At 57.1% G+C, this 13,639-nt stretch overlaps 1 protein-coding gene across 1 annotated transcript; it reads right to left on the minus strand.

The window, feature by feature from the left end:
* Positions 1-7,615: 7,615 nt before the first annotated feature.
* DDN (dendrin) lies at positions 7,616-11,712 on the minus strand. The gene is made up of 2 exons (XM_014850020.3): positions 11,491-11,712; positions 7,616-11,100 (listed from the first exon to the last, which is right to left on the minus strand). Exons 1-2 carry the CDS (start codon positions 11,697-11,699, stop codon positions 9,192-9,194), a joined length of 2,118 nt encoding a protein of 705 aa, XP_014705506.2. The 5' UTR covers positions 11,700-11,712; the 3' UTR covers positions 7,616-9,191.
* Between the last annotated feature and the right edge of the window lie 1,927 nt (positions 11,713-13,639).

Genomic DNA, 13,639 nt, shown 5'->3' on the forward strand with positions numbered 1-13,639 from the left:
GTAGGTACTTAATCTCCTTCAGGAAGGTAATGAGGTTCAGAGAAGATTATGTCCATGAAAGCTCAGGTCATTTGAACACTTGCTGACACCTCTTCTGTGCCAGGCATGTGTAAATGCTGGGGATACAGTGAAGTGCGAGCCATCCTGCCTGCGTGGAGGGGTTTACAATCTGGCCAGGGAATCACACACATCAATAGATATTGTCAGGATAATGGGGGGAGTGTAATGCACTTGGTGAAGTCTAACACCCTCTGCACATGCATGAGGTTTAAGGACAGACTCCCATCCCCAAGTCCTCCACATGGAGGCCTTTCGCTTCAAGGGGCTGAGCTTCAAAGCAGGGGTATGTACTAATAAAACAGAAAAAGCAAGCAGAAGTGCTGTAGGAACTGCAAAGCACTACATAGGAGCAAATTGTTTTCTTGTTGTGATTGTCCGTGCCATCTTCTCGCAGGTGAGGACAGATCGATCCTCGGGAGAAAAGCAGCTGTTCCTGGAGAGAGGCCTCACTGAGGTCTCAGGGCCCAGAGCAGGCCAGGGGGTCACCATAGGAGCATGCTATAGTGCTCTCAGGAACAGGCCTGATGCCCCAGCTCGGCTCTGTCCACCCAGGCTATTCTCCCATCCATCTTGGATCTTCAGGTGCCAGGTGCCACATACCCAGGGGGATCTGAGGCTGCCAGGGACCCCGGACACACGGTTGGCCTCAGAGAGTGAGGGAGGCACTAGTCCTGAAATATCCTGGGGGGAGCGGAAAAGCTGAGAGGACTGAGACGCAGACCTGCATAGTCCCCGGGGGGTCAGCAAGCTGGCACCACACACACGCTGCCACATGCACCCTGGAAAAACCCCGTCAGTGGGGCTGCAAATACCCCAGGGTCTAGCAAACCCCCCCCCCCCCACCTCAGGCTGGCTCAGTCCTCCTCTCCAGCCCAGAGGGAGAAAAATAACAAAATGAGGAGAAAATAAGCTGTTTGGCTGTGGTGTGAGCAGGAATATCCATACAGAGCTGCCCACCACTCACCCTTACTCACTCTTTCCACACCCAGCCGGGGCGCCCAGCATGAGACAGACCACCCCCCTGCCCCCTCCCCCGTCTGGGCTAAAAGCAGACGCTGGTGAGCGAGCAGCAGGTTATAAATATGCCCAGGGAACTGCCGCCAACTCGCTCCCTTGTCATCCCCTGGGAGGGGATAGGGTGGGGTGGCTCCTGGGGAGGAGCCAGGGCTGCCCTGTTCCCTGGGGCCCAGGAGGAAGTGGGGCTTCCAAGAGGCTGCTGCATTTTTGGCCCTTTTCAAAGGGAAGGAACCACTGCTACTTCATTTTTCCTGGACACTTGCTCATCTGCTCAGAGGTGGGGTCCCCATCATTCCTGGGCCATGGCTGGGAGCTCAGAATGAAAGGGCCCAAGGCCACTCACTCTGTGTCATGGTGCAGTCCAGTCCCACTTCTCTTCTTCACCCCCATTTACTGTCAGCAAAACTGAAGTTCATTCATTTATTCATTCAACAGGCATTTACTGAGGCCCTGTGCATAAGCACACCTGCATATACCAGAGTAGGCACACGTATGTGCACAGACACACGTGGTAGCCTCTACCCCCATGCATTCACACCTGCTCCAACCCCTGCTATGGATTTCTTGGCTTTAACCTGGCAGCCTAATCAGGAAGGGTAAAGCTTCAGGCTCCTGCTTCTGCCTCAGAATAGGTTGCAGGCGGGGGCTTGAGACCAGGGCCCCTAAACCTCCATGCTTCCACCACTTCCCTGATAAATGAGAAGGTCTTTCCTCTCCTCCTGGCCCAACCATCCTCCCAATGTAGGCGCCATGCAAGGAAGAAAGAGGCATTCTCTGGGATGCTAGGGTCACCTGCCCAGGCTGCCAGAGCCTCCTGCCTCCCAGCCACTTGCCAAGTAGGTGCCAAACTGTGTAAGAGGGGGCAGTACCACCCTGGGAAGCTTCCAGCTCTCCTCCCCCAGGGCTGAACCCCTCCCTTCTCCCTCTTCCCTATTAATCCTCGGAAGTGAAGGGGCCGTCCCTGGCGGCCCCTCAGCCCTATTGTGGCCCCTCGCCCTCCTCGGCTGGCGTCTAATTAACTCCTCCTGCCCCTGGTTTTGTGTGCCCCCCTTACCCCACCTTGTCGGCCCCGCCCCTCCGCTCGGCCCACTCCCCCCCACGGACATTCCAGCCCGGCCGGGCTGGTGTGCCAGGGCAACCAGGGCCGGACTGAGGCCTAATCCCCCCGCCGCCTGGCCCGGCTCGGGGAGCCCCACTCACCTCCCCGCTCTCTGGGGGCTGCCCGGCTCTGCTGTGGCGGAGACATACAATCGGGACAAAGGCGCAGCCCCCAGGGGGCTAACTCAGCCTTCACGCCCAGGTTGTGCGGCATTTGGGGAGTTTAATGAATTGTCCATCACGCCTTTCAGGGCCCGCCCGTCAGCCTGGATTAATCTTCGGAGCCCTGGTGGGGTAGGAGACACTAAGCCTGTATTTATTACTCTCCCATTGTCACTAATTGAGGTAATTATCTGTGACTCTGGCCTGGCCAACAATGCGGCATTCACTCCTGGGACCTCGATGGGCCTGGCTCCCACTCTCAGCACCAACCCTCCCTCCTCTCCTCTCCCAAACCCACCAGGGACTAAGTTGGGCCCTGGAGCATGTTGGGAACGTTGACAATGTCCCACAATGCTTCAACTCCCAACCAGTGTCTCCCACAGCCACCACTATGGAGTTCCAGCTAGGAGAGGCCCGTTCCCCCCAAAAGCAGGTGAGAGAAGAAGGCAGTCTATTGGGGGACAGTCTTGGCCGGCAGAGTCCTCAGGCCACAGAGGGGCATGTTTCTGAGATCTTTGGTTTTCTGGACTCCCCAACTCCTCATCTCTGGATTGGTGGTTCCAGGGTCTCACAGGGCCCTTCTATGGATCCACCCTCATGTCCCTGTTGCCTCCAGAGCTCCAGAGCATTGGGAGGCCCCAACCCCTACCAAGTGTACTCTGAGGAGTTCCCTAAAGCTACCAGGGCTGGCATACTAGCTGTGGATCTGATGGGAGAGAGAATAGAAAAGGGCTCATCAGGGAGCTCAGGAGAAGGGCAAGGGGAGCCATCCCAGGAAGGAGCATCCAGGGATCACAGCATCCAGGGGTCAAACTAATGTGGCCATGCAGCAACCTTAGGGAGAAACTTGGATCTGGAGGGGCAAGCAGTGCCTAAGAGTAGATTTCACACAGAGATGACTTCCCAGGTCAAGGGGATTGGCTCCGAGGAATGTGTGTGCGTGCGTGCATGCATGTGTGTGTGTGCGTAAAACAGAGAGAAATTTAGCAAAGGAAGATTTGGTCAGGACTAGACGGTGACCTCCTTAAGGGCCGGGACTGTGTCTTGGTCACTGTTGTTTTTCCAAAAGCCTAACATTGTACATGGCACATAGTAGGTATTGTCAAATGAATGGATGGATAGATGAGGCCTGTACTTGCGTTGGGGTTGGGGGTCTATTGGCTCTTCTCTTCCATAGCTGCACTCAGGCTTTTAATTCTGTCTCAGGACTTCCTGGAAGGAAATCTAGACAGTCCCTGGATGGCTCTTGGATGGACACTTCACCAGCTGCAAACGTGAAGGACCTTGACAGAACTGAGAGCTACAGTTAGAACAGCGCCACCTTGTGGTGCCTCTGGGAAGCGCTCCTGGAAAGACCCCAGGAGGTCACACCAAGGCAGCAGCCACCCCTCTTCCAATATATCTGATGCTGAATTGCTGTGCCAGTATTCCAGTGGCACAGTTTTATCATTTGGTCCTTCCTTCTGCCAGCACTTGTTGAGAGCTTGCTCCACTCCAAGCTTGCAGGGGATACAGAGCTAACTCAAAGTCACTACCCTTGATTAGCTCATGGTCCAGCAGCGGATTCCACAAGGTAACAGGATCAACAAAGGTCATAGACAAGCATCAGAGAAAACAACGCTGTAGGTGTTGAGGAGGCAATTGGGACATTTGCGGCCCAAAAACTCTCTGCCCCTTACCTCTCCCTAAATTCCTCTCACTAAAGCTCAAATGTTTTATCCTTGCTTCCCAGAGACACTTCATGGTTTGCCTCCTACGCATCATTCCAGGATCCCATCCCTCTGCACCTCTGATTCCCCAGTGCCTCTGTTCCTGGTGAAAGCTGGGTGCTTTCCCACCTCTCTACCTTTGCCCATACCCTGGAAAGCACCTCTTCCCCATCTCCCCCTGTTGAAACCCATCTCAAATGTCCCTGCCTGCATGAAGCTCTTCTAATTTACCTTGGAAAAGTGACCTTGCCTCCTGAAGCACCTTCTTGGCAGAGCTTTCACTAACAGCACATACTGGCTGTCCCATGCGTGGTTATCTGTGTATGTCACTCATCCTCCTACTAGGCTTCTAGCTTCCTGAGGACATGGGAACTGTGTTTTGTTCATCTTGGCATCCCTTGCAGCACTGAACTAGGCATATTATATGCCCTCATGAAGAGAATAGATGAATGGATGGATAAATAAATGGAAGAATGCATAGATGGATAAGTGGGCAGGTGGATAAATGAATGGGTGGGCTGTATAGATAAATAGATGCATGCATGGATGCATGGATGGATGAAGCAACTCTTCTCTAAAAGGATTCAGAAAAGGCTATGGGCCACCAGGGATTCAAAGGAGGGAGCCCATTCCATGCCAGGACATGCAGAAGTTGGGACAGTATCCAGGCTGAGCCTTCCTCCACTAATATATGCACCCTCAGTGACTTGTCTCCCGGAGGCCTGGGCATAACCTCACTCCCCAGAATTCACAGTCTGGGAGCTGCTCTTTCCTTCATGCTCCCCCGGACCCTCAGGAATGCCTTTATTAACATATATTATGTTGTACTGTCTGCACTGTAACAACTGTGGGTTTCCTTTTCTGCATCCCTTGCCCTATTCCACATACACCCTACATGCTGAACTCCCTGAAGACAGGAACCATGTCTGTGTCTCTTTTGTGTCCCTAGGACCTAGCATGCATGTTTAATGGGAGAGTGGACAAGTGAATAACTGAGCAAATGCTGACTCTTTTCCCCATAGGCACACTTTGCACACTCCCTGTATACTCACGTTCAGCCATCTTTCCTGCTCCTCTCCTCCTCACACACAGGCACACACTCCTGACCCTGAATCCCCTAAGTTCCCAGAGTCATGGCCTGGTTCTTTGTTTCTTTTACCCATTTGTGGCTGATCTAGGGAAGTCCCAGGGCTCTCCTGAGAGTCTGAAAGGGGAGGGGGCTCTTAGTTCCTCTAAAGCCATATTAACTGAGCCCCATTCGGGACAGAAAAGGGCTTCCCTGGGAAGAACCTGGCTGTTGGGAGGGCAGTAGGGTCCTGTGCTAACCTGAAGGCTGCTGCCCAACCTGACCACGCCCTCCTGTGTCTGCTGTCCCTTGTTCCTGACCTGCGAGGCTGTCCCAAGGTGGGGGGTGGTTGCGGCCTCCGCCTCGAGGTTGGCCAGCTGGCAGACACAGCCAGATTTAGAAGTCATTTTCGCAGCAGGGAGCCTCCAGCCTCCCACCCACAGGGCCCTGCAGGGCCAGTCAGAGATATGGCTCCCCAAGGGCTGGCCCCCAGACCTGCGCTTGCTGCTCCTCTTCTCTCTCTCCCTTTCTCCCCAGATCTTCAGCAGCTGGTGCTGACTCCACCCTTAGAGAAAGATGGAGGAAGTCCTGGGGAAGGAGGTGTGTCACATAGACACCCTAACCACTCAAGGGCTCCCAGTACACCACTCACCCATTCAAGGAGCTGTTTGTCTCCATCTCAGGGCTCCCCTCTCCCCTCGACTTGGCCTCTGCTGCCTGATCCTCCTCCTCCCCTACTTCTACTTCTCGCTTCCCCATCCTCCTGTTCCCTACACCCCCAACACGAATGAAATTGCTCTAGAGAGAAATAATAATCAGAACTTAATACTTTCTATATGCCAGGCGTTGTACTAAGTGCTTTACATAGTGAATAATTTAATCCTCCCAACAAGCCTATGAAGAAAGCACTATTAACAACCCCATTTTATAACTTAGGACACCAAGGCACAGAAAGGTTGAGTAACTTGCCCAAGGTCACACCGCTAGTATGAGGTAGAGGCAAGATTTAACCCAGGCTGCCAGGCACCAGAGTCCACATTCTAAACACACTACCCTACTTCTCTGACAGTGGTAGCAGTGTGGGTGAGCTCTTAGAAACTGGCCTCCTGTGTGTTCAGCCTCAAAGAGGCTCAGGCAGCCTGACGGAATCCATCTCCACCAGGCCAGCCCCTCCTATCCCAGGCAGCTAACCTCTTCTACCAGCCCCAGAACCCTGGAGCTCCTGGACTGTAGGAAAACCCAGGCAGGTGCTCTCACGCTGCCCTGGCCTTCCTCAATCTTCCTCCAAGCCTGAAGTCCATCCTTGTCTCAAGCCCAGAGGCCCAAGGCACACACTCTTCAGCTGGCCCAGGCTCACCCTAACCTGGCCTGCCTTTATCTTCTACAACTCCTCTGAATGTACCCTCACCTCCAGTCAAACCAGACCATCTGGTAATTTACTAAACACAACCCTGTTTCACCATATCCATGCCTCTTTTTTTGCTGTTGCCTCTGCTTGGAACCCCTTTCCCCGAATTCTGTTTCAGATGCCCACCTCCTCCGTGGAGCCTTTCCTGATCTCATGAAAAACATGCAATCTCCCCTGTTTGACTCTTTACGGTACTTACCACTCACTGCTCAATACTATCATTATTTGATATATTTTCATCTTCACCCCATCGTCAGGCAGACCTATCTCATCTCTTTCCTGGAGCCCAGCCTGGTGCCTGGCTCCTCTCAGGTGCTGGGTAAAGGCTCCATAGTTAGAATGGGTAGTAGTTAGAATTGTAGGTGGAAAGGAGACAGACTTCAGGAAACTTTCATCTCTGCCCAAGGTGACCCCCACTTCCTTTACCTCCTCCAGCGGGAGCTAACTTGAAACCTGACAGTGTGGGCTCCAGGCAGATTCTGGGATGGACCTTCCTGGGTGACTCTGAGCCATGCTCTCTCCTCAAGTTCAGAAGCCCAGAGAGAACCAACCCTCTCCAGTGAACCAAGGCAGGCTGCCCGGCTTAGGGTCCAGTCCAGGGGCCTCTTCGGCCGCCCTGCCCCCTCCCTGTCCTGGCCAGTCTCTCCGGGTGCGGGTGGAGAGTGACGTCGAGATAATTGGAGACCAAAATCATAAGTGGTTTGAGAGCGGGGCTGGGGATCTGAACGCTGAGCCGGAGCCGGAGTTGGCGGGACTCGGTGGGGGTGGGGGCAGAGGCGGGGCCAAGGGCCGGGCCGGACTCCGCGACTGAGTCTGGGCGAAGCCCCCGCGCCCGCCGAGTCGGCGGCTAAATTTACCCAGGCTGACTCAGCCCTTGCCCGGAATGGGGGGTGGGGGAGTGCGCCGGGGCAGTGGGAAGAGCCAGCGGGGGTGGGGTGGGGGGCAAGGAAGGGAGAGTCCGGACTGGGGGAGAGGGGTGGGCTGGGAGTTTCCATCAAAGGAAGGAGTCCCCCTCCACCGATCGGGAAGGGGCAGAAGACCCCTGGGGGAGGGACGCAGGAGGGAATGGGTTGGTGAAAGCAAAAGATGCCAAGGTTGGACAAAGGGAAGCTTAGATTTATTGAGCGCCTACTGTGTGCCGGGCACTGTGCAAGGCGCTTTACATACATTACCGCATTAAATCCTCACAACAACCCTGCGAGGTAGGTGTTTATAAACCCCCGTTTGATGGATGAGGAAACTGAGGCTCAGGGAGGTGAAGTGATTTGGCCAAGTTCACATGGCTAGTAAATAGGGACAGAGGAGGTGTCCAAGATTGGAGAGAAAAAAGACTTTAGAGTCTGGGTGCCAAGCTGGTCGGCGTGGATGAGTACAAAGAGGGGCTCGGCGCGCTCCGGAGGTCTAGAAGGCCACAGGCCTGCTCCCGACCTCGCACGGCTGGAGGCGGCAAGGCGGGGGACCGGCGCGCAGTAACTAGGGATCAATTGATTCACCAGCAGGGCCGAAGTGGAAGGAACTCGGGGACTAGCTCCCGGGGAAATCCGCGACCTGCGCGCGCCCCGTAGTGGCTGTAGCGAGTATCACACTCCACACCCGCAGGTTCTTGGGGACCAGCCTCCCTTTTCCTTCCCTGGCTGGTTTCTGGAAGAAGCAGAGATGCAAGAAATTCTCAGGGTTCTTTCAGATGGGTGATACCACCTGGATGGGAGATCGTGGTAACGATTCAGAGCATCGCTAAGGAACATTGAGGAGGAGAAAAAGGGGAAGGCCTAAAGACGTCCCAAGCTGATTCATTGGCTGCCTTCCCTCCCCAGCTCGGATCGCCACAGGCCAGGGACAGTGACAAGGCCACCATCCTGCCCTGCCTTGGGGAGCCCTCACCTAAACCTGAGAGACTGGGATAGGAGCCCTTGTCCACTTACTCGGCTCTTGTGCAACCCTGGACAGTCTGGAATTGAGAATGAGTGCAGGTGATAATGAAGCCACCAGGGACACTCAGACTCTGTTCACTTATTCCTAACTCTTTCTTGGCTTGTGGAAGGGAGGATGAGATCAAAGCCTCCAAAGTGGCAGGGATGGACCTTAGAACTCCCACACTTTACATCATAAGAGGCCTGGAGAGGGGAAGGGACTTGCCTAAGGTCACCCAGCAAATTAGCGTCAGAGTTGGGATTGGAACCCAAGACTTGTGACACCAAAGTGAGCCCTCTTTCTGCTTTGCTGGTTGCTTCTGGACCCCTTCCTCTTCTGCCAAGGGCCTCTCGGCCACCTGGTCACCTCAGTCAGAAGCCTCTCCATCCCTTTCTCCCTCCTGCCCAGAGGCCCTGCCCTGAAGTTGCCCTCCTATGACTATACCACCCCTGCCCCCCTGCCTGATGCTGGCTAGGCCTCTCTGCTGAGCTGCACACCTCATACATCAGGTCCTGCTGAAGACCTTACTCTAGTGCCCTGAATGGAGCCCACATTAAAGTCTACTGCTCACCCTCACCTCTCCTGAAAAAAAAAAAATCATGAATCGGCATATGCTCCCTTTCCTTTCATTTGGGCGGCTTCTATTTCGAGCATGGGAACGGGTGTGGGTAAGGGGTACAAGGAAGTCTGTGAGGAAGAAAGGGGACCAGTGGCCCCGAAGATGGATGGGTTGGGGAAAACAAATACAAGAAAGAGCCTCTCACTGCCGCTCCCTATTTCCATGTGGGGTCCCCTTAGTGTCCCTCGCCCTGAAGAGGGCCTCCCTGGTTTGGCTGGTGACGTCTAGAAGCTCTCCCATACTGTCGCTCAGCTCTGTCTTGCCACCTTCCCGGGGCCGGGGCCGCTCATTCCGCCAGGGGGCGCCCGAGGCTTCTGTGTCGCTTCCATCAGAAGAGCCGCTATGGACGCTGAGCTCCGCAGCTTCGTCCGAGTCCGAGTCCGGGGCGGTGTGGCGGCGGATGCGGGACACCGCTTCCCGCAGGGCCCCGGCGTAGGGCCCCGGGGTCCGCGCCCAGCCCCGGCCCGCGCGCCGCGGGACCACCGCCGCTTCCTCCGAGGCCTCGGCACTGCCCGCGCCTCCCGAAGCCGCTGGGCCTAAGGCTGAGTGCTCTGGGTTACCTGGCTGTGTGCGGGCGTCCTGCAGGTTTACCTCGCCCACCGGAAGCCCCAAGATGCGGGAGGCGCGCTCTTCCAATGAGGAGTCTGCGGGCTTCCCGCCCTCAGCTTCGAACTCGCGCCCCTCACCGGGCTGGTGTGAAAGGCGGCTGCTCGTTAGTAGCTTTTGGCAAGAGGAGGGAAAGAGCGCGGCTCCTTCGCCCTCCTCCTTTTTGGGCTTCGCTTGGCTGGGGGCATCCCCCATAACGCGCGGCACCCCTGAGGACAAAAGCTGCACATGCTGGGTACGAGGGGTCGGAACATACTGAGACCGTATCACCACGCAGGTGGCGTCAATGACAAAGACGCCTTCTCCAGGAGTAGGGCCGCGGGAACTGCGGGGCAGGGTGTGGGCGCGGCGGGTCGCCCGCCGACCCTCCAAGGTCTCGGGTCCAGCCCCTTCTCTATGACCCAGGGACTCTCTCCATCCCGTGCCTCCTGGAGCCCAGGGCCTGGGGAGGGTCTGGCTATGTCGGGGCAGCTGCTTTTTAAGGGAGGGAATCCAGCATTTGCGGAGCCAGCTGTGTTCTCTACCTTCTTTCCCTTCCCCGGAGCCGTTGAGATGGGCCCTCGACCTGGGAGCGGGACGCGGGGGGCTGGGAGTCGTAGTTGCAGACCCCGCAGGAGCTGTCTCCGTGCCTGGGCTCCCAGCAGCTTTGGCTTGGGGATGGCCGTCGCTACCACTGTTCACGCCAGCAGCAGCCAGCCCCAGGCTTTTCTCCGCGGCCCCCTTGCCGGACTCCAGCTTTGGCCTGGCTGTTCTACAGCCTGGGGAGCCCCCCAAGAGACCCCGCCCCTGTCGGAGACCCCAAGCCCCAAGGACGTCCCGGTAGATCCGAGGATCCAGCTTCTTCTTTGTGCACCCTCCCTCTGTCCTGGCCGGAGTGGGAGCAGGGGCTGAAGAGGCCGGCGCCCGGGAGGGCTCAGGGCCTCTCTTAGCCCCCAAGGTCCTGTGGGGGCCTTCGTAAGAAGGTGGAGCCACATAGGGTGGTGGCCGGTCCCAGCGGCGTCGCGGGGCTGTCCCAGCAGCTCCTCTCAGCAGCAGGTGAGCCTCGTAGCTGGGTGGCCCTGGCCGCCGACCTCCCCAGGGCCTCGCCCACGCCGCCCCTGGGTCGCTCTGCAGCTGCGCGAATGGACGGGGCGGTCGCCCCACCAGCCCCAGGCGCTCGGGCCGTGAGGGAGCTGGGACCCCTGCCAGCTGGGCCACCCGAGGGGCGTTCCGAGGCTCCAGGCGGGGCCGACCTGGGGGGCTCCTTCGGGCCCCACCAGCCTTGCGCCTTTTTCGCTCGGTCTCCTTGGCCTCCCGCTCCTGCGATGCTGCTTTCCTTTTCTCTTGTTCCCGGGCTCGGACCTCGGCCGGGGGCCCCGCCCGCCAGTTGGTCGCCTCCTGCAGCACCCTGGAGGCCCAGGGTCGGCGGGGCGGCGGCTCAGGGGATCCCGGGCGCGGCCCACACCTGGGACAATGAGCGGGAACCCAGGTGAGCAGTTTGTGGGGGAAGGGAGCCGAGGTACGGGGAGCTGGGAGCACTGGAGACCACTTGGGGCAGCCATGTGGAGGGGTGTGTGCACGTGTGCGTGTGATAGGGCTCAAGTCGAAGCGGGACTCCTCACCATCTCTCCATGCACACTTTAACAGAGTCAGCCCCATCTCACCTCCTGCCCTTTCTCACGCCCTCTCCTGTCCCCCCAAAACAACGTGGGATGAATCAGGCCCCAGACCTCGGGATTTGGGGGCAGGGAGCTGGGAAAGAGAAGGACCAGCAGTGCTGGCTGGTGCCTGCGGGGAGGTCTGGACCCCACTCCCCGCCCCACCACTCTCTTCCTCTCACCCCTCCTTCACTCACGTGCGGCTCTGGGGCCCGCGGGCCCAGTGGCTGGCGTGGAAGTCCATGAGCTGTCGAGGAGGGGCGAGGCGGCTATAATGACAGGAAATAGTCTTCACTTCGATCACCAGCAGCTTGGATTTCTGCACCCAGAGGCAGCTGCCAGACTCTTCATCCTGGAGCTCCCCGGGGCTGTCGGGCCCCTCGGAGAATAGCTGGCCATCCAGCATCCTGCCCCACCCCACCCCGGCCCCCCACCCTCCCACCCGCCCCGAGAGCCCCCTCCCAGCCCAGGGAGCCGGCGCCCACTGCAGAGCGGCGGGCCCAGCGACTGGGGACTATATATACCCGGGCACACGTGTGTGCCTGTCTGTGTGTGTGTGTGCGCGCGCGCATGTGACACGGGGCGGACGGCTCGGCGCTGCTACCTCCCCCATGTGCACGGCCGCCCCCTGGGGCCCGGGATTGGGCGCCCCTTCCCACTGCTCTTGTACCCCAAGCCTGACGGGACCTGCACGAGTGGGCAGGGGACTTCATATTCTTGCCAAGCTGACAGTGCCTCCGCCCCCGTCCTAATTTCTTCAATCTTCTTGCCGTTTTAACCCTTCACTCTCTTGCTTGTCAGGGTGCCTGACCACCAGGGCTCTGCCCCTGACTTCCCGGCCTGGACTTCAGTTTCCCCGACAGGGAGGTGATGAGAATGGAACTCAAGGTCTCTGCCTGCCACTCTCTGCTGGTTTCCAGGGGTTGGGGTGCAGGAGGGGCTGGCCCAGGCATGGGGGGCTATTTTTAGCAGCAGTGGGTTCGGGCGCAGAGAGGAGATGAGTAACCAGCTTCCATGCGTGGTGGGAGGAGGTGGTGGCTTTCACGCAGCTTTTGTGTGACTCTGGGAGAGAGCTGCCTCCCTCGACCTCAACAAGGGTGACCCTCACACCCTTAACTTCTTACCCTCTCAGTGTTGCAGCCCAGGGCTGCCAGTACAGCAGGGCACAGGATCCTGTCTTGGCCATGGGAGCTGCTCCACACTCGCATTCTAAGATGTTTGTCCTTGAGCACCCGTGGAGCACTCTCCCCGAAGCAGGCTCTTCCCCCCAGTCCAGAAGCCAGGATTTTGGGGTCATTTGTTTTGTGCCCACACAGCTCTGCTATGCACTTACACTCTTTCAGAGGGGATGGAGGAGGAATGGTGTGCTCCCTTGGTAAAACCAATCCCCTAGCAACTGAAATGATAAAAGTGGCCCCTAGTTCCCAGTGTAGAGCTGCCCATCACCACTATCACAATGCCTAGCTCACTCAGCCCCCACCTGAAGTGGTGTTCCAGATGCTCACCTTTTAGGCTCATTCTGTCCTGGGTAGGGGGTTGCTGCTTACATCCACATGATCCCTCCCCCTACGCCTATACCAGGTGTCCCCTGATTCACCATGGTAATGTTAGTGGCAGCACAGCCCACGCCAACCCTTCCATGCAGAGACTTAGCAACCATGCCTGGCAACCATGGCAGCAGCTCCAGTGGAGGGGAGGGGTGTGGGGAGGTGGGGGAAGGAGTGTGTATGGTGATGGTTTCTGAGGAAGAAGGGATAATCTGCCTCTCCTGAGAGGAATAAATAAGATTAGAAGGCTATGAGGCTCCCAAATTTTGTCCCATGTCTTCTGCTCCATCCTCAGACTCTGAGACTGACTGGGTAGGTTTTAGGGGGAAATGAGAGAAGCAAGAGATCCTAATTTGTTTCTCACGAAAGTACATGCAGCCCTTTGGGTACAGACCTTTCCTTTTAAGGGGATGGGGCCAGGAGGGTTGTCGTGGGGAAGACTGACTTACTGAGAACCAGAACAACAAAACCCAGGCCTCCTGCTCCCTAACATAGGCCATCCTAAAGAACCCAAACATCCCCTATCCCATCTACTTGACCCCCCTTGAATCCATACACCTACCAGCTGCGCTGATGGCTCTCTGCTTGAAGGTGCTTCCATCCACCCAGGTCGCACTAGAGTCCTAGGGCTTTTTAAAGCCCTTGCCTCCTCCCTAGACAAACCCTCCTTCATGATGGAATGTGACATAAGGAGACATCTGTCCCTTCCACCACGCAGCCACCCACACACACATAAACATACCCTCATTCTAATAACTTGGAAGCCTCCCTCCCTCAAGTCTGGGAATGTGCTGTGAGA

The sequence above is a fragment of the Equus asinus genome, chromosome 22 (genome assembly GCF_041296235.1).
Source record: "Equus asinus isolate D_3611 breed Donkey chromosome 22, EquAss-T2T_v2, whole genome shotgun sequence".
Classification (NCBI taxonomy): Eukaryota; Metazoa; Chordata; class Mammalia; order Perissodactyla; family Equidae; genus Equus; species Equus asinus.